Raw genomic sequence first — 21,850 nt, 5'->3', positions numbered from 1 at the left:
TTCTGCCACTGACTCCAGGTGACAAAGCTCACTTGTATGATTTCATCTCTTGACTGATGAACTACAGGGGCCCTACTTTCTAGGTCATAAGTCTTAACAAAAAAGACCTCGTCTTTGGGTAATCAGACATCTGTAACCACCCATGCACTGGACAAAGCTCTTTTCCAAGGCAGAGCTTTCATTCTACTTAAAAATATTTAATCTAAAACACTGCAGGCCTACTACATGCAAGGCACTGTGCTAGCAGCTGGAGTTAAAAACAGCAACAAAAATAACAATACAACTGCAAATACAAAGTCCCTGCCTTCGTGAAGCGCACAAGAGAGTAACTAGGAAAAGGCATGTAAACAGAAGTGTACTAAAGTGTTTGCACAACTATAGTCAAGTCTGTACAGAGTAGTTGGGGCATGAAGGGAAGAGTGACAGACTCCACGGAAGGCAAAAGGGCTTCATAAAGGCAAGTGACAGGAAATGAATCCTGAAAGATGAGTGGTTTTCTTTTTTTTCTTGTGGGAGAGGGGTTAATACTGTATTTCTGAAAGAAGAGAGACAAGAACGGTTTTTTACATGCCTGAAGAATAGCAGACATACAGTTGAAAATAGTTTACCTGAAGGCCCACTAACTCAGTACGGAATCCACAGTTAGGGATTTTTAAAACTGCCAAATGCTGGCTTCAATATACTGCTTTTTATTTATGTAGGTGTCCAAAAATCAGTTTCAGCAGCCTGTCCACACCTCATCCCTAAACCCATGTGTTCTTACCAGTCCCATTTACATCACGACCTGCTCTACTACAACAAAACCATTTTAATTCTTCTGGAATCCAGATTTTTGGGTTCATGGAATTGGAGTGACCCACTCAGGCCGTCTGCCCTCAGGTGTCCTTTTGAATCTTCAACCTTTAAGGAACTATGTTCCTAAAGACACCTTCGAGTCCAACACTAGCCTAGGAAGCAGCTTAGCAGAGTCCTTTTTGCCTCAGGCATTGGGCTCTTATAGAGAACTATTTATGTGCAGCCAGTTTTGAGGAACAGGAACCCCAGGGTCTGACTGAAGAATGTATGGCAGGTCTTGTGACTGTTTCTCCAACAGGCCCAACCACAGAACTCTACACGTGTTCTGACGCTATCTCCTGAGAAATTAACATGACAATGACCTACATAACCTGTTTTCACTGTCCCCTCAGACTGCCTTCCTGGATATGCTGCCCCGTTTGAATCTACTCACAATATTCTGTTACATTAATTTTTGGTGTTTCTCTAAGCATTTAGGTTTTTGACAACTACCAACTACAAAGCAGGTCTGCTTTTAATGATTCACAATCACACAAGAGGAACTCATGAGAAATCCTAAATAACATACAAATACTGTGAAAATAATGTGAAGCGTTCTCCCTTAATTGTTCTCTGAAGCTGAGATAACCAAACCTGTGTTCAACAACACACACCTTGATACCATTTGAGTCAATAATCTCATAATAATTTACTCAAGAATCTAACCTTAAAGAGAAGCCATAGATCTGTCCTTTTGAAGTAACATCCTACTTAATGTATATAATTTCCCATTTACTTCTACAAGTTACCCCTGCTGACGGGTTACAAAGCTGCCTTGTTGAAAGATCTAAATCTACCAAAACTGCTGCAATTTAATCCATAAGAAAGGGGCTTTCAAAACTCTCCTTTTTGCTCATTTGGTTCATAGTTAAACTTTAGTATGCATCAGAATCTCCTGAAAATCTTATTTTAAAAATGGCTTGCTGGAAGGAAAGACTAGTCCAAACGACTAAAGGCCCACATCTACCAGGGCCTCCACCAGACCGAGGCCAGTACAACTAGATGGTGCCTGGCTACCACCACTGACTGCTCTGACAGGACCCACAATAGAGGGTCCCGGACAGAGCTAAAGAAAAATGCAGAACAAAATTCTAACTCAAAAATAAAGACCAGACTTGCTGGCCTGAGAGAGATTGGAGAAACCCTGAGAGTATGGCTTCTGGACACCCTGTCGGCTCAGTAATGAGGCCACTCCTGAGGTTCACCTTTAGCCAAAGACTGAACAGGCCCATGGAACAAAAGAAGTCTAAAGGGGCACATCAGCCCTGGGGCAGGGACTGGAAGGCAGGAGGGAACAGGAAAGCTGGTAATAGGGAACCCAGGGTTGAGAAGGGAGAGTGTTGACATGTCATGGGGTTATTTAGGCATGTCGCAGAACAAGGTATATACTAACTCATGAGAAACTAGTTTGTTCTATAAACCTTCATCTAAAGTACAAAAAAAACAGAACAGGATGCTATTTAAAAAAGAAAAACAATAAAGAGCTTTCGAAAATGGAGAGAAGAATGGCTTGCTGGGCCCATTCCCAGCCTTTCTGATTCAGCAGGTCTGGGATAAGGTCTGAGGATATGTATTTCCAACAAGTTCCCAGGGTATGCTCATGTTGCTGGTCTGGGGACCACACTTTGAGAAACCCTGCTCTAGAGCAATCTAGCTGGCCATCTTTCCAGGTCACCCCCACATACCAATTATGGCCGTGACTAAACAATTTTTATAAAATCTGCCGTACATTTGACAAAGGGTGCCAGATGGAGTTTGATATCAAAGGCGACCTCTAAATCAAGCATCAGGCTTTCAAATTACCAGCTCAAGAGAGGATAGTATCAATTTGAGGAACCGATAGTGAAACCATTCTCACTTATAGAGATTAAACAGAAAGAGCAAGAGTTTTTGAGTTCAAATCCCCACTTCACCTCTTAGCTATGTTCCTTCATCTATAATATGGGCCCCGTAAAAATGAAGGATTTAAGTGGCATTATATGGAAGGTGCTCAGGAAGTAGTTCTCTTCCCCTTTCTAGCCAAACAAGGGGAAGAGCTCTCAACCAAAGTGCATATGCAGAAGATGCAAGAGGAGGTCACACAATGGAATTTTTACACGTTATGCTTTCACATTTCGTGTCAAAATAAAGGAGACGGGTCTCTTTAAAAACTTACCTATATTTAAAATTTTTATCTGTCCGAGTGCTATGTGCTTTACATATTTTCACTTCATTTAATTCTCACTACCACCCTCTACGGTTTTAAAGACACGATTGTTCTCCCTCAGGCTTCCAAGACAGCTCCTTCTCCTCCTAAGTGTTCTTACCACATTGGTGCTACAACCATAGTCCCTGCCTCTCATACTAAAACCCTGAGTGGTCATGTCTGTGGCCCGGTGATGTCCGCAGTCATTCTATTTGTCAAGATCCACATGCTCATCTGAATGGAATAATTATCCCAGATCCCATCAGTGTGCTGTAATAGTGAATTAACAGAATAAGCCTACACACCTGGTGGAGTCCCTGGGCGATGCAACTGGTTAATGAGCTTGCTCACCTGCTAACCAAGAGGCTAGCAGTTCAAGTCAACCCAGAGACACCCTGGAAAAAAGATCTGGCTATCTATTTCTGAAAAATCAGCCATGGAAACTCCTATGGAGCATAGTTCCATTAACACACATGGTGTCACCAGGAGGCGGATGCAGCTTGACAACCGGTTTGAGTTTTTTTTTTTTAATAATAATTTTTAAAATATTTTCTTGTATTTTATCAGCAAAGTATACACAGAACAGGTTCACATTCAACAATTTCTACACATATTGCTCAGTGACATTAGTTACATTCTTCAGATTGTGTCAATATTCTCATTACTTCAAGTTGTTCCATTCCCATTAACCTGGTCTCACTGCTCTCAGCCTTCTCATCTATGCTTTAAAGTAACTGTTGATCATTTGCTCACATATGCCGTATTTTTACACAAAGAACGCATGCCTTCTACATTGTTTGTCAACCTAGCCCTATCCTCACGAGGTATTTTAGTAAGCATGCTAATTTTTTATAGCAACACGTAAAGAAAAACTGGCAGAGCAGTCCTCATGAAAACATCTCATGGGGGAGGGCACAGCTGGCAAACAAATGTAGAAGGCACCCATTATTTGCATTAAAGTACAGTAGACGACTTTTTAAAAGAGCACAGTACTCAAGGGTGATATTATTTACTTTACAGGCAACCCTGCTATTTAGCTAAAAGGTGGCCTGAGGGGACAGTTTCGCTTCAAGGTTTAAAGACTATTTCAGGGCAATAGTCTTGGGAGTCTTCCAGTCTCAATGGGTCCAGTAAATCTGGATTTTTTGAGAATGTGAAGTTCTGTTCCACATTTTTCTCCCTTTCTCTCAGGATTTATATAATGTGGCCCTGATCAGAATTTTCAGTAGTGGTATCCATGCATCATCTAGTTCTTCTGATTTCAGGACAGAGGAAGTTCTGGTTCATGTAAACAATTAATTGGTCCTGCAGACTGGTTCCTTCTTTGAATATTGGGTTTCCTTCTTTCTCTTTTGCTCCAGACAAGTAGAGACCAATACTTGTATCTTAGGTGGCTGCTCACAAGCCTTTAAGATGCCATATGCTACTTACCAAAGTAGAAGGTAGAACATAAACTTTATGAAATATGTCAACTGACCGAGTTGTCCCACGAGACTATGACCCTAAGTTTTCAAACAAAACTAATCCCGTGGGGTGACTCGTTATATCTAAGAAGTACCAGTTTCTGTAACCCCTTTTCATTTTAATATATACCATATTTTTATGCCAATAATGTGCACCTTCTGTATGCCTTCTGTGCTCTTCCCCCAATGAGGCATCCTCACAAGCATGCTATGCTAATTTTTCTACACAGCAACATGTTAAAAAAAAAAACTGGCACAGTGACACCTGTGAAAATACCTCGTGGGGAGGGAACAGCTGGCTAACAAATGCAAAAGGCCTGCATTATTTCATAAAAATATGGTATATGTTAAACACATATACACATTCTCCATAGGGATTTCTTGGCTGTAATCCTCATGGAAGCAGACTGCCAGGCTTTTCTTCCATAGCACTGCTGGGCTGATTCAAACCATCAACCTTAGCAGTAGTTAGCAGACAAGCTTTGCGCTGCCCAGAGACCTTGTTAGTCATTAGAGAAATGTAAATCTAAACCAAAATAAGATACCACTTGACGCCCATCAAAAACACAAAGACCAAGCCCACAGCCATTAAGTCCACTCCAACTCTCACAGCAACTCTGTAGGACAGGATAGAGCTGTATATTGGGTTTCCAAGGCTGTAAATCTGTATGGAAGTAGACGGCCACTTCTTTTATCGTATGGAACAACTGATGGGTTTGATCCGCTGACCTTTTGGTCTACAGCCGAGCACTTTAACCACCGCACCACCAGGGCTCCTTTCACACCCACCAAAATGACTATTATCAGAAAAAAGAAAACAACAGATATTGGAGGGGGTGTGGAGAATATGGAACCCTCACGCATTCCTGGTAGGAGTGCAAAATGGTGCAGTCGCTGTGGAAAAGTTTGTCAGTTCCTCAAAAAGGTAAACACAAAATTATCATATGACCCAACAATTCCACTCTTAGTCATATACCCAAAAGAACTGAAAGCGTGAATGCAAACAAATACTTGTACACCAATGTTCATCACAGCATCATTCACAATAGCCAAAACATGGAAACAACCCAGAAGTCATCAACTGACGAATAAATAAACAAAATGTGGTACAGATAGTAAATTACTCATCCATAAAGAGAAATGAAGTCCTGATACATGCTACAAGATGGACGAACCTTGAAAACATTATGTTGAGTGAAATACGTCAGTCACTAAAAGGTAATTATGATATGATCCCGCTTATGTGAAATATCTACAATAGGCAAATGTATAGAGCCCAGATTTCATTATTTGTTACCAGGGACAGGAGGGACGTGGAAAAGAGGAGTCACTGCCTAACAGGGTCTGGGTTTCCATTAAAGGCTCTTGAATAGGAAAAATAATAAAAGACATCTTACTTTAAGGTTTTTCTTATCCAGGAAACCAAATATTAACCATGAAGAGCCTAACCCAAACTACAAAAGCCTGCCAGAAGCTGCTCTACAACAATGTAAATTTGTCTTATCCTGCTGCTGCTGTTGCTGTTGTTAGGTTCCGACAAGTCGGTTCCAAGTCACGGCAACCCTATGTACGACAGAATGAAATACTGTCCAGTCATCCCGCGCCATTCTCACAATCGCTGTCAATGCCTGCGCCAACTTTTGCAGCCACCGTGTCAATCCATCTCCTTGAGTGTCTTCCTCTTTTTCCGCTGACTCTCTACCAAGCATGATGTCCTTTTTCAGGGGCTGATCCCTCCTGATAACACGTCCAAAGTATGTGAGACCAAGTCTTGCCATCCTTGCTTCTAGGGAGCATTCTGGCTATACCTCTGCCAAGACAGATTTGTTCATTCCTTTGGCAGTCCATGGTATATTCAATATTTTTCACCAACACCATAATTCAAAGGTGTCAATTCTTCTTCGGTCTTCCTTATTCATTGCCCAGCTTTCACGTGCATATCAGGAGATTGAAAACATCATTGCTTGGGTCAGGAGCACCTTAGTCCTTAAAAATACATCTTTGCTTAACACTTCAAAGAGGTCTTTTGCAGCAGCTTTTCCCAATGCAATAGGTCATTTGATTTCTTGACTGCTACTTCCATGTGTGTTGATGGTGGATCCATATAAAATGAAATCCTTGACAACTTCAACCTTTTCTCCATTTATCATGATGCTGCTTATTGGTCCAGTTGTGAAGATTTTTGTTTTCTTTATATTGAGGTGCAATCCATACTGAAGGCTGTAATCTTTGATCTTCATCAGTAATTGCTTCAAGTCCTCTTCACTTTCAGCAAGTAAGGTTGAGTCATCTGCATAATGCAAGTTGTTAATGAGTCTTCCTCCAATCCTGATGCCCCGTTCTTCTTCATATAGTCTAGCTTCTCAAATTATTTGCTCAGCATACAGATTGAATAAATATGGTGACACACGTTTCCAAACTTCTGAAATCTGTTAGAAAAAGATAACTGTCAAACCACTGCTTCCTAATTTACCTCTGAAAACGCCTCGTGGCTGCAGGTGGGTGAAGGGCTAAATTATTCGCAGCCAGGCCAGTAGTAAACTGGTATCAGTTGCTCTCAGCAGAGGGGGAAGGCACAGTTCAATCAATCACATTAAAGATTAGTCAAAGGTTGATCTATATTTCTCCCTTCTCTTCTCTTTATAAGCCTCATTCATATATAAAACCCACTGCTGTCGAGTCAATTCTGACTCATAGCGACCCTATGGGACAGAGCAGAACCACCCCATAGAGTTTCCAAGGAGCAACTGGTGGATTCGAACTGCCGACCTTTTGGTTAGCAGCTGGAGCACTTAACCACTATGCCACCAGGGTTTCCCTCATACATATATATATATATGTGTGTGTGTGTGTGTATATATATGTTACGTATGTTGTTAGGTGCTGTCAAGTCGGTTCCAACTCGCAGCGACCCTATGCACAACAGAACGAAATACTGCTCAGTCCTGAGCCATCCTTACAATCATTGTTAAGCTTGAGCTCATTGTGGCAGCCACTGTGTCAATCCACCTCGTTGAGGGTCTTCCTCTTTTCTGCTGACCCTGTACTCTGCCAAGCATGATCTCCTTCTCCAGGGACTCATCCCTCCTGACAACATGTCCAAAGTATGTAACACACGGTCTCACCATCCTGGTCGCACTTCTTCCAAGACAGATTTGTTCGTTCTTTTGGCAGTCCATGGTATATTCAATATTCTTCGCCAACACCACAATTCAAAGGTGTCAATTCTTCTTCGGCCTTCCTTATTCATTGTCCAGCTTTCACATGCATATGATGCGACTGAAAATACCATGGCTTGGGTCAGGCACACCTTAGTCTTCAAGGTGACATCTTTGCTCTTCCACACTTTGAAGAGGTCCTTTGCAGCAGATTTACCCAATGCAATGTGTATAAAATATATATACACCCACCCAGAAGCACCTCGGAGGAAAGGCCTAATGATCTACTTCCAAAAATACAGCCATTGAAAATCCAATAGAGCACAGCTCTACTCTGTCTGACACACATGCAGTTGCCATGAGTCAACTGACTTAATAGCAACTGATTTTTTATAATTACAATACATAATGACCCTGTTGGAAACCCTGGTGGCGTAGTGGTTAAGACCAAAAGGTCGGCGGTTCAAATCCACCAAGCGCTTCTTTGAAACCCTGTGGTACAGTTCTACTCTGTCCTATAGGGTCACTCTGAGTTGGAATCAACTCAACAGCAACGCGTTTGGTTTTTGGCTTTTTTCATATATATATTTTATTTTGTTGCTGTTGAGAATATACACAACAAAACATACACCAATTCAACAGTTTCCACATGCACAATTCAGTGACACTGACCACATCCCTCGGGTTGTACAATCATTCTCACCCTCCTTTTCTGATGATCAGATTTTTTACTCATTTGGTAGTCCCTCATTGCTGTACCTCTACTCTGCATACCTCCTAATCAGTATTTTTTGGGTACCACTTTAATAATGCTACTACTTGCATGGTCAGAAGATCTCCAGTTGCTCTCCAAAGTCTCATGCTGATACGTACAACTCCAAATGCCCTATACCAGCTCTGGCCAACAGAGCTTTCTGTAACGATGGACACACTCTCTATCCGTGCTGTCCAATACTGCCGCAACTAGCTACTGAGAACTTGAAGTGTGGCTAGTGCAGCTGAGGAACTGATTTTTTAATTTTATTTCATTTTGATTAAATAGCCATATGTGGCTGGTGGCTACCATACTGAACAGAGTAGCTCTACACAATCTCATCTCCAGGTATCCTCCAATGTGCACTGTCCATCCCACCTAAGCCAGATCCCTCACCACCCCAGTGACACCACGTTCATGTTTTACTTCAAAGGCTGCATTTCCTCCTCACTCTGCCCTCTCATCTGTCCATATCCTATCTATCTAGACTAGCAGGGTCCCCATCTTTCCTAAAGCCTTCGCAATCATTTCTGCCTATATCTCATTCCTCTCTCTACTCTGAACCATCACTGCCTGTATAACTCTTCTAGCACTTGAACAGACACTGCTTGTGCTGTCATTTAACTTCTTATGCTGCATCTGAGCCCCGCCTCCCGAAGGAAAAAAATCTATTTCTCCAAGACCAGACCCTCCAAAACAACGTCTAGTGCAGTGCTAGGCACAGAACAGGTACTTCACAAAGCATCTGTTGAATGAATTAAAGGTACAGAACATTACATTTTGGCTTTCCTTGCACAACAAGACTTCTCTTCCCTAGTACCAAATTGAAATTTTAACCCTTCGTTGTTACTCGGATGCTTGGAAAACATGTACTTACTGTAAGCATCCTGTAAACAGCCCTAGAACAAGCTCTGACATATGCACCCCTTGTCTGTCTGAAAATGCCTAGGAAAATAAGAAAATACTACTTGCAAATGCAAAATCCATTCAGTTCAAAGCAAGTTTCTGGAAACTGATTAAAAAGGCACACAGAATGAAACTGAAGTTTTTGCTCTGTAAAACTATCAAAAGCTAGATTGAGGAACACTTGACTTCCTTATTTCTTCTGGCACTCGTGACAAAGTCCTGTTATTTAAATATAGTTTCGGATCTGGCTAGCAAGTGCCACCAGCCTACTGAATGTTTAGAGCAGACCCGTCAGACATGTATTGTTAAGGCTAAGGCAGGTAGTTCATTTAAAAGATCAAAAGGCTGATAAGGCTCTCTTTAGAGGAGCGAAATGTAACCTAACAGCCAAGTGAGAAGCACAGCCAGATTTATTTCAGCTCCAGCTATGGACACATTTTCCAGGAACAATAACAAAATTATGCCATTAAAATAGATCCGGTTCCCTACAATGAAGCAACAACTGAGAACACCAATTTGGGGTAAACTAAGCTCTGTGGCCTTTCAAAAAATATGATTATTTACACAAATTAAATTTATATGGGCATAAATTTTTTAATTAACAAAAAATTAAAACCTCCAATCATTTCTTCTCCTCTGAGCACAGCATATCCACTTGCACCCTTACCTTCTAGTATTATTTGGGCTCTAAGATATGTTCTGATCGACATGCAGAGAACATTAACCCACTGAATAAAGTCTGAGTCTTCACTGAGGCTAGAAACAAAAGTCCAGAGCCAACAAGAATCCACTGTTGATTAGTTTTTCTCAAGATCTAAATATAAGTCAAACGGATATGTTCTTCTGATTTCCCTTATTTAAATGGACTTTGAAGTCATTCACAGGAATGAACCCTAGCTCTACCACAGCTGTGTAACCTTAGACAAGCTAGTTACCTCTCTGAACTCTCATTTCCTTGGCTCTAGCCTGGAGATAATAACCAATCTCTACATTTGTTGTGAAAAATCAGGAAATGTGTACTGAGTGCCGACCACAGTACCTTGCCAGAAGTGAGCTCTCAGCCAACATCAGTACCCTAGCCCACTTATCCCTTCCTTGGGAAAATGGAGAAGTAAGAGCTTGGAATCCCTGGGTGGTGTCATACTTAATGTGCTCAACCAACAGGCTGGAGGTCTGAGTCTACCCCTAGGTGCCTTAGAAGAATGGCACCTCTTCCAAGGCACCTCATCTGTTTATGAGAAATCAGCCCTTGGAAACCCTATGGAGCACAGTTCTACTCTGACACACATGGGGTCATCATGAGTTAAAACTGACAACGCAACTGGTTAAGAACAGCAGCATAAGGAATAGCGCCTATTCTAATGGAATCATTATTAGAGGTTGTTTTGTTCTGTACATCTAAATAAACAAAGGTATTCAGCGCCAAAGATACACTTTCTTTTGAGGTTCCTCTATCTGTCAGGATGTTTTTGCCTCCTCCCTGAAGTAGTTACATACAAAAACATTCAGAAATGCGGAAAAAGGGCATAATAAACCAGATCTGTTGGGGTTCTGGAAATCTGTTTAACTGGAATGGTTCTTCCCCTTGAAAATCTAATAAATGCTGGCTTTATCGCAAACATATGGCAGGTAATGATTATTGCCCCAGATATTACCCCGGGGCATATTTTACATCTGACTTGGAGCAGAATTTACATCTGACTATCTGTCTGGATTTAGAATGTATTTCATTTGTAGGGGAAAAGGACTTCTGGTTTTCCTGAGGGAGACCTAGAGATGGGCTTGACAGACCACAAATCTTAGAGAAACAAAAACAGCAAATTCATAATTGGAGAATCTGGGAAATGCACCCCAAGTTTCCCCTCCTTAAATGTATCCTTTTGGTCATCTTAGTTAGGGAACCATCAGTCTCCAAAATAAACCGTCTGGGCCAGTGTTAGCTATACCCCTTCATTCTCAAGTTATAGCTGCACATATCATTAACCATAAGGTGCCCAATGCCCAGGGAGCACCTGGAAAAGCAGAAAAGAACATTACTCTAATACAGAAAAACATCAAAGTGCTGTAAGACAGGAGAAATGTCTTACTATTTCAGGATCTTGACCTAACCATCACTGTCCAGGCTAATAAATTGCCCATCCTCTTGAGGAAGCTCAAAGTATAAACAAGAGGGATCTGAACCAATTTATTCATTAGGGTGGCTACCACTGACTTCCATATTTTTTTATATACATACACATACACACACACACATTTTACTGTGACTCCTTTTCCACTGAAGAGGGATTTCAAGTGATAACTGCATATTCTCCAATGTGTCTATAGCTCATAAAGACATTCTAACCCTTACCTGCTCACTCCACCTAGAAAGGCATTCAAAGCTATTTTTTCAAATACTCCTCTTCTGCTTCTCCATACTTTTCTCTTACTTGGCATTTATCCCCAGTTTTCGGCTATAACTTCTCTGTGTATGTATTTGAATCTTAAGTTCAAGCCTACTAAAAACCTGACTCCTGTACCCAGGCTGGGCTGATTATCTGCAGATTCGGCTACCTGAGCAGATCACAATCAGCTGTGAAACTGGAGGTCGGTCGCTCCAGCTCTCTGGAGCTCAGTTTCCTCATTCAGAAAGCCAGAACACTGGGCTCAACCACCCCTAAAATAGAATGATTCCTATGATTCACAAATTTTTCTCCAGTCTGACTTCTCCCACAAAGTCCATTCCCACATGTATAGCTGACTATGGGGCATCTGTATGGGTTCGTCGTTACAACTTTTTTCCCAGAAAAGTAAAGTGATGGGAGAAGAGAGGAAACAACTCAGTCTGGCCTGTGAACCAGAGGATTAGTCCAGGACTCCTAATTCTTGACACTTGACTGTAGGTCTCCTTCGCAGAGCTTCAGGCCTGAACTGGCCAGATCTCCTCTAGAATAAGTCTGGTGCCAGAGATAACAGGCATCCAAAGACCTTTTCCTCCGCCTTCTTCGGAAGTCTATAAATCTTGCTTCCTTCTCAGCTGTTAGTCTGGGGGAGGATGTATTTACTGTTGGTTGCTAGGTCCAGTAGGGCATAGTGTGGGTGGGCGGTGGTATGGCCTATTTTGTTTGTTTTATAAATACCAACCTTTCCTTCGTGTGCCTGGCTTTTTCTTTTATCATCTAACAGCATCCTTCATCCCTTCTGGGAAAAATCTATGCTTTTATCTCAGTGGTGAGAAGAGCTCTCTAGGGACCAACGGTGCCTGTATTATGTTCATAAAAAACATTCGCAGTTACACGGTTTGCTGCAACCAAGTGGCTCAACCCGTTAAGTTCACTTAGGACTAGAGATAATTCAGGAATCAACAGACGTAGGCACTATTCCTACCATGCTTTTCCAATTCACTAAATGACTAGTAAGTCATCTCACATAATGCATCTCTAGAATAAAACTCTATCAGACACCCTCAGCTTCACGTCGTACGGATGCTATGGCATCTTCTGACAATTGTAGGGAAAGTTATAAATGCACAATAAAGGTATCATTATCCCATTCATTTTCTTTCGAGCAACATCTTCAATTACAAAGGTCATACCACTAACTATTCAGGGCCCACACAGGGTAAAATTAATAATGAAACTTGGGAAACAAAAATGAGCAATTTTAAGAAAGGCAGCAGTTCTGTCAAAAATAACTGAATTAACTAAAATTTTAGTAGTCTCTTAACTAAACTGTATTTCATTCACTCACTCAACAAATGTCTACTGAGTCCGTTATATTCCATTTGCCATGAGTCAGAGTTGACTCGACCGCAGCTATCTACTAGGTTCTGTATTAAATATGAGCTATGAGTTATTACAGATTAGTTAATATTTATATATATTTTTAAATGCATATATTTACAAGAACAGTGACAATGATCTGTTGAAACCTCAGGCAATTTGTTACTCACAATGAGCTCTCTTTCACCTGTATCAGGAGCATGCCTTGGAAAGAACAAACGTGCCCACTTTAGGAAAATTCACTATGTTAAAAGTACTTCCAAACCAGAGACAACATTAGAGAGGGGGAGTGAAGAATCACAACATCTTTAAATGCCCGATTCCCCTGGAATAAACTAAATTATACAAATTTAACACCACCTTAACCAAGGGATCAAAGTTAACCCCTCCAATAATTAGACAAGAAAATTTCACGTGTCCCCTAGTGTGGTACACCAAAAAGGATATCATTTATGTAGTATTCTTACACAAATCTCCCAAGAAGCATTTCAGCATGAAAGACTATAAAAACAAAACAGAACATTTTTATTACACTGTTCTCTGGTAATTAAGAGCCAAATGTGCTTAAATGAAAAAAGTTCCTCAATTCAAGAATATCCATTTACATCTAAAACATGAATCTTAAGATGACGAGAAGGACTAAAACTATTTTTCCTCAAGTAGATAGTCCAACATGTTTAAACTATCTAAGGATCCAATGTGTCCAGGGCCAGCAGATCCACAGGAAGGTAAATCCCAATATCCCAAAGAGGTCTAGTTTGACCCCAAGCCATCAGAAGCTCTAAAGTTTTCAGAGCGCACACAGAGATGGGTTCTGTACAGGGGATTCAGATTGGATCAAGGCAGGCACACCGGTCTACAAAACCCTACAAGATCCAGCTCTTCCCTACTTCTCCACCCTCCTGCCTCACCCAGGAGGGAGAGCAGGCCCCTCATCCCACCGCTCCTGCACTGCATTCACTATGCCCCAGCCATTGCTCTTTCTGTTCCTCAAATACATCAAGCTAGTTCTCATTTCAGTGCTTTTGCATTTGCTGCCCTCTTGGGCTAGAACACTATGCCCAGATCTGCACACGGCTGGCTCCTTCTGGTCATGCAGGTCTTAGCCTGCCATTCAGCAAGGCCTTCCTGACCACCAATCTAAAATAGGCCCAGTCAGGCACTATCCTTTTCGCTCGTCTTACTCATTTTAAGGCTTTTCTTCCTGATATGTCTTCTTGTTTATGAGTAGTCTGCCACCTAATCACTATAATGAAGGTACTATAAGAACCGTGACCCTGTCTGTTTTGTGTGTGGCTAAATCTCCAACACTCAGAACAGGGCTCAGCCAAACCAGGCACCTGAATCAAAGGATGAATTCCCCCAGTTCCAGCCCAAAATTCACTTCCAATTCTGATGTTTTGCCTGAAGTTAAAGGTCTCCTAGAATAAAATGGTTTCTGGAACTCTGCTTTCTCTGCCGAAGTTCACTATTCTAATTCCATCCATGCCCTTTTCTTCTCAAAGAACTCATCTGTACACACTCAAAACTACCAGTTTCTTATAGATGACTCAAACGGGCTCTACTTCAAAATCAATTTTGTTGCTCCTTAGTTCCAACCTCACATCTCCAGCTGCCCACAGAGTATTCATATGCCCTCCAACACATTTAAACAACAGGCCTGTCACTTCCCTCTTCTTCCCTGTGTCTGACAATGGTATCAGCTGTCACTCAGGCTCAAATTCTCAATCAACTGTCAACATTCTTCTTTTCCACTCCCTGTATCTAATAAAGCACTTGGTCGTGCTCCTTCTTTTAAAATATTTCTTGCATCTGCTACTCCATCTCCATTTTTACTCCCACTAAACTATCGAGAGAGGTATTATGGCACCGTGGTTAAGAGCTACGACTGCTAATACCAAAAGGTCTGCAGTTCGAATTCCACCAGTGACTCCTCAGAAGCCCAGTGAGTCGGAATCGACTCAATGGCAATGTGTTTCGTTTTGGTTTTAGTCAAAGTTTTATTTTTCACTACTACCCAATGGAACTGAAACTGCAATTCTTATAAATCTATCTGGCAATAATCAATACCTTTGTGGAGGCTGTGAGAAACACAGACCTAGACTGCCTAACACAAAGGTTGTACTCATGGAATCAGAGCTGACAGAAGAGGAAAATCACAGGCATTTTAAGCAACTGATCTCCAAAGTTCCAGGCCAGCGTCCTGCACAGTCCACTGTGAACATTTCATCAAAAATAATTCACTACAGCATTTAAGAGTCTCATTTAAGAGTACACAGTATTGCCACCACTACAGTTTTGTACCTTTCTTACATTCTTAACTATTACAACTTCTTCTGAACATTTACCTTAATTCAAAGACTGAGTAAAATATTTATTTGTAATCCAGCTTTTTTTTTTTTAATTAACTTACAGATATAAGTTGTACCACTGTCAAATTGGGAAAAGTTGTGTGACAGGCATATTTACAACAACAAAAAACAAAAGCAAAAAATTGAGGCTGCTTATGTAGAAACAAACACCTTATGGGATCTGGTTCCTTGGTTTGGAGGTTTAAGGTCATAGTTTCATGGGCCATCCCAGTTAATTGGCCTAATAACATGTTTAGTGCTTCTGTTCTTTTCCTAGTTTGTTGCCTAGTTCCTGGGGTCTTAAAAGCTTGCAAGCAACCATCCAAGGCAAAAAAAAATTGGTTTCTATTTACCTGGAGCAAGAGGGGAAGAAGGAGAGTCAGGAAGAGGAAGAGGAAATGGAATGCGGGCTAACTGCCTCCATGAACAACTGCCTCCCGTACCAGGAGACCAGAAGAACTGGATGTCCGGCTACCATGAACATTCACATCAAAAATCTTTAGAAGAATCCTGATGTAATGGGGAAAAAACGTAGAGAAAATTTTCAAATTCGCATGGACTCCAGACTTCCTGGAGCCACGGAGGCTGGACAAATTCTATTGCCCTGAGATAATCTTTAAACCTGAAACCAAAAATATCCATTGAAGTCTTCATAAAACCAAACCACAGTTTAGCTTAACTAGTAAAAAAATGTCTGCCTTGAGCATATTCATACGGGGTCAAACTGACAAGAGCAACTTGAAAGATTAGATAGGAAATTGTAGGAGCAGTGAGTTTATGATAATGGATGAGGAGCAACTCAGAAAAGAAGGACGAGAATGGCTGCACAGCTCTGAGAACGTAATCAATGTCACTGAACTGTACATGTAGAAATGGCTGAGTTGGTGTATGTTTTGCTTTGTACATTCTCAACAACAATAAGCAAAATTTTTTTTAAAAAAGTTCGTTTTAGAATCTGTCTTCATTTGCTAGTACTTTCACTCTTCTGCTGATTGATACTTGTCCCTAGCAAATCTGAAATATGACTAAAAGAAAAACGTTACTACACTCTTTCTATTCTTTTGCTTATTCTTTCTCTAGATGCAGAGGACCGTCCCCCTCTCCAATGGATTGTCGTATGGGTGTTACTTTTCTACACCAAAACAACATAAGTCCCTATGACTCGACTTAGCTGACTGAAAATGGAGTAAGTACATTTTCACTATCCTTTTTCAAAAAAGGATAATACGACTGCCCCACTAAGTACTCTGCTGGTAAGATATAACCTGAAATTTGAAGTTTAAAGTATTCTTCAGTAGAGCTTGCCCAGGTTCAACATATAATCTTACACAAAGCACTTACTTTATTAAGAACATTCCCAAGAGTTGATTTTTAGAGAGCTTTGTTCCACTAATAGAACAAAAGCTTAACATGGTGTGCAGTGGTTTCCATGACTAAGACCAGAAAAGAAAAGGTTCAAATGACAATTTTATCACTAATTAGTTGTGTCATCTTATCACATCTTCAGACCGCCTCTCTAAAATGGAGGGGTTGAAGCAGATAGTATCTGAGGTCTTTGTTAGCTCTAAAGTTCTCAGATTCCACGATGGAAAAATCAGAAAGTTTCTAATTGACCTCACAGCCTCTAGCCTCTCCTTCCAAATTATCCTTCAAGCTACCAACAATTAATTTTCCTGAACTATGACTGTATTAGTTTCCTATTGCTGCTATAACAAATTACCATGAAGTTAGTGGCTTAAAGCAACAGGAAATTTATAATTTTGTAATTCAGGAGATGAGAAGTCCAAAATGGGCCTCTCTGGGCTAAAATAAAGGTGTCAGCAGCACTGTGCTCCTCTTGGAGGCTCTAGGGGAGAACCCATTCCCTTGTCTTTTCCAGCTTCTAGAGACTACATTCCTTGGCACATGGCTCTTCTTCTGTCTTCAAAGCAATCAGCTTTGCCTCCCTCTCTCACTTACAAGGACCCCTGGGATTATACTGGGTCCACCCAAGTAATTCAGATAATCTCCCCATCTCAAGATCCTTAGATTAATTACACCTGCAAAGTCCCACCGGTCATGTAAAGCAGCATATTCAGAGATTCTGGGGATGGGGGGGGGCAGATAAATTGGGGAGGGAACATTATTCTGCTTTAGTTACATCAGATCCCCTAAGCAAAAACCTGCAATGAAAAGAAAAAACTTCAGACCAATATCTCTCATGAATATAGTCTCAAAAATCCTTGAGAACATACTAGCAAACCTAGTCCAGCAATATACAAAAAAGATTATAACACCATAACGAAGTGGAATTTATGCCAGGGATGCAAGGCTGATTTAAGATCCCAAAGTCAATTAATGTAATACACCACATCAACAGAATAAAGAACAAATACCATGATCATCTCAATACATGCAGAAAAAGCCTTTGACACAATTAAAAACCTTTTCATGGAAAAAACACTCAACAAACTAGGCATATAAAGGAATTTCCACAACTGGGTAAAGGGCATCTACAGAAAACCCTCAGCTAACATCATATTTAATGGTGAAAGACCAAACGCTTTTCCTTTAAGATCAGGAACAAGACAAGGAAGTCCACTGTCACCACTTCTATTCAACATGGTGGTGCAGTGGTTAAGAGCACAGCTGCTAACCAAAAGGTCATCAGTTCAAATCCACCAGCCATTCCTTGGAAACCCTACGGGGCAGTTCTACTCTGTCCTACAGGGTCGCTATGAGTTAGAACTGACTTGATGGCAATGGGTAGGCAGGGCAATTAGGTATGAAGGCATCCAGATTAGAAAGGAAGGAAACTCTCTGTTCACAGATGACATGATTTTGTATATAGAAAATCTTAACCAATCCACTTGAAACCAATAATATTAATAATAAAGTTCAGCAAGTTTTCATCAAAAAGAGTAAACTATTTATGGAATATATTTAACAAAAGAAGTACAAGACTTGTACACTGAAAGCTACAAAACATTTTTTAAAAAGTCCTAAATGAATGGAACAGAACTGAGTGTCCAGAAATAAATCCTTACATTTATGGTCAAATGATTTCCAACAAGACTGCCAAGAAAATTCAACGGGGGAATGAAAAGTCTTTTCAACAAATGATGCTAGGACAACTGGATATTCATATGCAAAAGAATGAAGCTGGACCCCTCTGTCACACCATACACAAAAATTAACTGGATCATAGACCTAAATGTAAGAGCTACAACTATAAACCTGTTACAAGAAAACAAAGGAGTAAATCTTCATGACCTTGGGTTACACAAAGCCTTCCAAAATATGATACTAAAGTACAGTGACAAAAGAAAAAGTAGATAAACTGGACTTCATCAAAATTAAAAACGTTTGTGCTTCAGTGGACACTATCAAGAAAGTGAAAGACAACCCACAGAATGGAGAAAAATTCACAAATCATATATCTGATAAGGGGCCTGTACCCAGAATATATAAAGAACTCACTTTAAAATAGCCACTTCGTTGTTTTTGTTAGCTACCATCAAATCCCCTCTGATTCACAGTGTCCTTATGTATCAACAGAATGAAATGCTGCCCAGTCTTGTGCCATCTTTATATGACTTTTGGTATGTTTGAGTCCAATGAATGTTTCACTTCATTGAGGGTTTCCTTCATTTTCGTTGATCCTCAGCTTTACCAGCCATGATGTCCTTTTCCAACTAATGGTCTTTCTTGATGACGTGTTCAAAGTAAGCAAGTCAAAGCCTCGCCATTCTTGTTTCTAAGGAACACTCTGCTTAGGTTTCTTCTAAGACTGATTTGTTTGTCCTCTGGCAGTCCACTTTAAAGGTACATGAATTATATTTCAATAATTGTTGTTAGTTGCCGCTGAGTTGACTCTGATTCACGGTGACCCCATGGGTGCAGAGTAGAACTGCTCCATTGGGTTTTCAAGGCTGTAAGCTTTTGGAAGCAGATTTCCAGGCCTGTCTCCCAAGGCACCTCTGGTCTGGTTCGAACTGCCAACCTCTGGGGTAGTGGTCAAGTGCTTAACCGTTTGTGCCACCCAAGGACTCCTTATCGCAATAAAGCTATTTTAAAAAACAAGGTAATTAGTTTACGTACAAATCCATTGACGAACATTAAAAAAATTACATCACTAGTCTGGAAAGAAAGTAAGTAAATAAAATACCTTCAATTTTAAGAACACATGTATATTTGTTTTTTTATGTATTACATTTAACAAAAAACCATCTATGCAAAAGAGCGATCATATGAATGCTCTATGCTGGAAAGGTATAAGACAATACAACATGGTAATAAATTAATTAGCTGATTAAAATAAACACTAAAAAAAATTTACAGAGACACACACACCTTCAATGCCTCCCAACTGGTCACAAAATTAAATCCTCACACCTTGTCCTCCTTCACAATTGGGCTTCAACCACCTTTCTAGACATATCTCCCATTATTACCCAATACAAATTCATCTGGGCCAGGCTTTCCACTGCCCACCCTCTCACCACCCATGGAACACCATGCTCACTACCATCCTTCTCCCCACCACCTGCCTTCTGTCTTAAGTAAATCTGGAGACTTTTCATCTAACTAAATTATGCTCCTCATTTTAAGGTCTGGCTCAAGACCTATCACACACATCAAATAAACCTTTCTCACCCACTCCAGACCACACCAACCCAACATCCATGCCTCCCACAGATCTAACTGTCCATACTTCTGAGCTGGTTCCTTATCAAACGGGCAGGCCCACTTTCCACCACCCCAATTCAGCTAATTCATTCCCACAACAATTTTTTTAAAAGCTACCTAGAGTTTACCTTTTCCAGGCTTGATCCATGCATTTATCCATCTTATAATTCCCTCATGTTAGGAGCTGATACATAAAAGCTTTCACCCAGAGTCCTAAAGTAAATAAAGTCAATACTGCACCTTGCCAATGACAGAGTGCCACCTAGCTGCAAGACAGGGTAATTCACAATAGTAGTGGGAAAAAAACACTAAAAAGTTTTTTTTTTTTTTGGAAGACCCCCAGAAATGAATTACAGGTAAAAATAAGAAGTCATAGTACCATCATGGAGTGCAATTTAATTGTTTCATAGGTGCATCTTATCTCCCTGTCTAGACTGCTTTACTGTCTTGCAGGTATTACTTGTGCTTAGCACAGTTCCTTGCACATATTAGTCATTGAATATTTACTAAATCAAACTCAATTTCTGAAATGTACTATGCCAATAAATTCATGTGTAGATGGCTAAAAGCTTCTATGATAATCTCTATCACATTAGAGTGTCTGTGAACTTATTATAACAAGTAAACAGCAGCAATAACTACAAAATTAAAAAAAAAAAATCGAATGATTTACTCACATATAATGGAGCTTGTTGTGGATTAAGTTTCATGACCCAGGATCCTGAAACAGAAATGGAAGAAGTAAATCGGAAAAATAATAAAAGTTGCTGGCAAAAGTATAAAAACTACAGGAAGTCCTAGATGTTAAGCACAGCTGTTATGATCACAATCAGAAGTCTTGAGATTACTGTGTACCCAGTTTTTGTCTGTTTCTCTGTTTTAAACAGGTTTGGGAAGGCAGGAAGGTCTAGGATTGCAGCTCTCCTTGTATTCCAGATTTAATCGTTTCAAGTGGGGAGAAAGATTTTCTGATTGAAAAATAAAAACAAAAAGCTTCACTGTCACCAAAGGAGTTTCAACAATCAATAGGATATTTAAAGTAGTTGTCAAAGCACTTATCAAAATACTATATGATCAGTTCAACTTTTACATAACCCCCCACACTCACAAAAAACATGGGACTCCCCCACGCCCTCGCTAGGGAGCTTAAGGGAAAAGGGGGAGGCACAGGACTATCCCAACTCTCTTGTTCTTTACCCCTCTCCCAGAAAGGCTACAGCTTGCCTCCACCAAGGAAAGGTTGTCCCTATACCCCAAGTTAATAGCTCAATTTCCTTATTGGTTATTTTCACTAAATGAATTCTCACAAAAAAAATCTTAACTTTAGAGAAAACTTCCAGGATCCCGGAATATGAGTCTCACCTGCATGCTATTCTTAGCCTTCCCGGCACAAGTAACTGAATTTAAACAATTATTTAATGTTGGTCTCTGATCTAGACTAAGTGAGGACAAGAGCTTCACTTGTCAAGTTCTCAAATATCCTCTGAATGCAACAAATGAAAGTTAGTAAGTTTTGATATCCTACGTCACCTAGGACTGCACTTCCTTGAAATGTGGACCCAGTTGTATCTTGTCCCCATGTTTAACCTTTTACTCAGAAGACAGTAATCAAGTGGACATTACAACATCCTACTCGTAGCATGTTCTCAGGAGTTTAACTTAGTGATTTGAGAAGGACTTAACCTAGGATAAAAGAAATCACTGTCCCAAATGATGAACTCCAGGATGGCTGGTCCTTTGCCAACCACCCTGAATTTAAGTATAAGCTGA

General features: G+C 40.4%; 1 protein-coding gene across 10 annotated transcripts in view; it reads right to left on the bottom strand.

Moving 5' to 3' along the window:
* Positions 1-21,850, bottom strand: part of AKAP13 (A-kinase anchoring protein 13) — a 412,106-nt gene that overhangs the window by 282,924 nt on the left and 107,332 nt on the right. For 9 of the 10 annotated variants that reach the window (XM_064267087.1, XM_064267095.1, XM_064267090.1 and 6 more), the window contains exon 2: positions 20,758-20,801. In XM_064267087.1, coding sequence (XP_064123157.1) covers positions 20,758-20,790 — 33 coding nt within the window. In that variant the 5' untranslated portion in view covers positions 20,791-20,801. Of the gene's footprint in view, positions 1-9,271; positions 9,296-20,757; positions 20,802-21,850 lie in introns of those variants that run through there. The other variant, XM_064267091.1, reaches the window with a different exon arrangement.

The sequence above is a fragment of the Loxodonta africana genome, chromosome 13 (genome assembly GCF_030014295.1).
Source record: "Loxodonta africana isolate mLoxAfr1 chromosome 13, mLoxAfr1.hap2, whole genome shotgun sequence".
NCBI lineage: Eukaryota > Metazoa > Chordata > Mammalia > Proboscidea > Elephantidae > Loxodonta > Loxodonta africana.
This window is presented reverse-complemented; position numbering and strand designations above follow the sequence as displayed.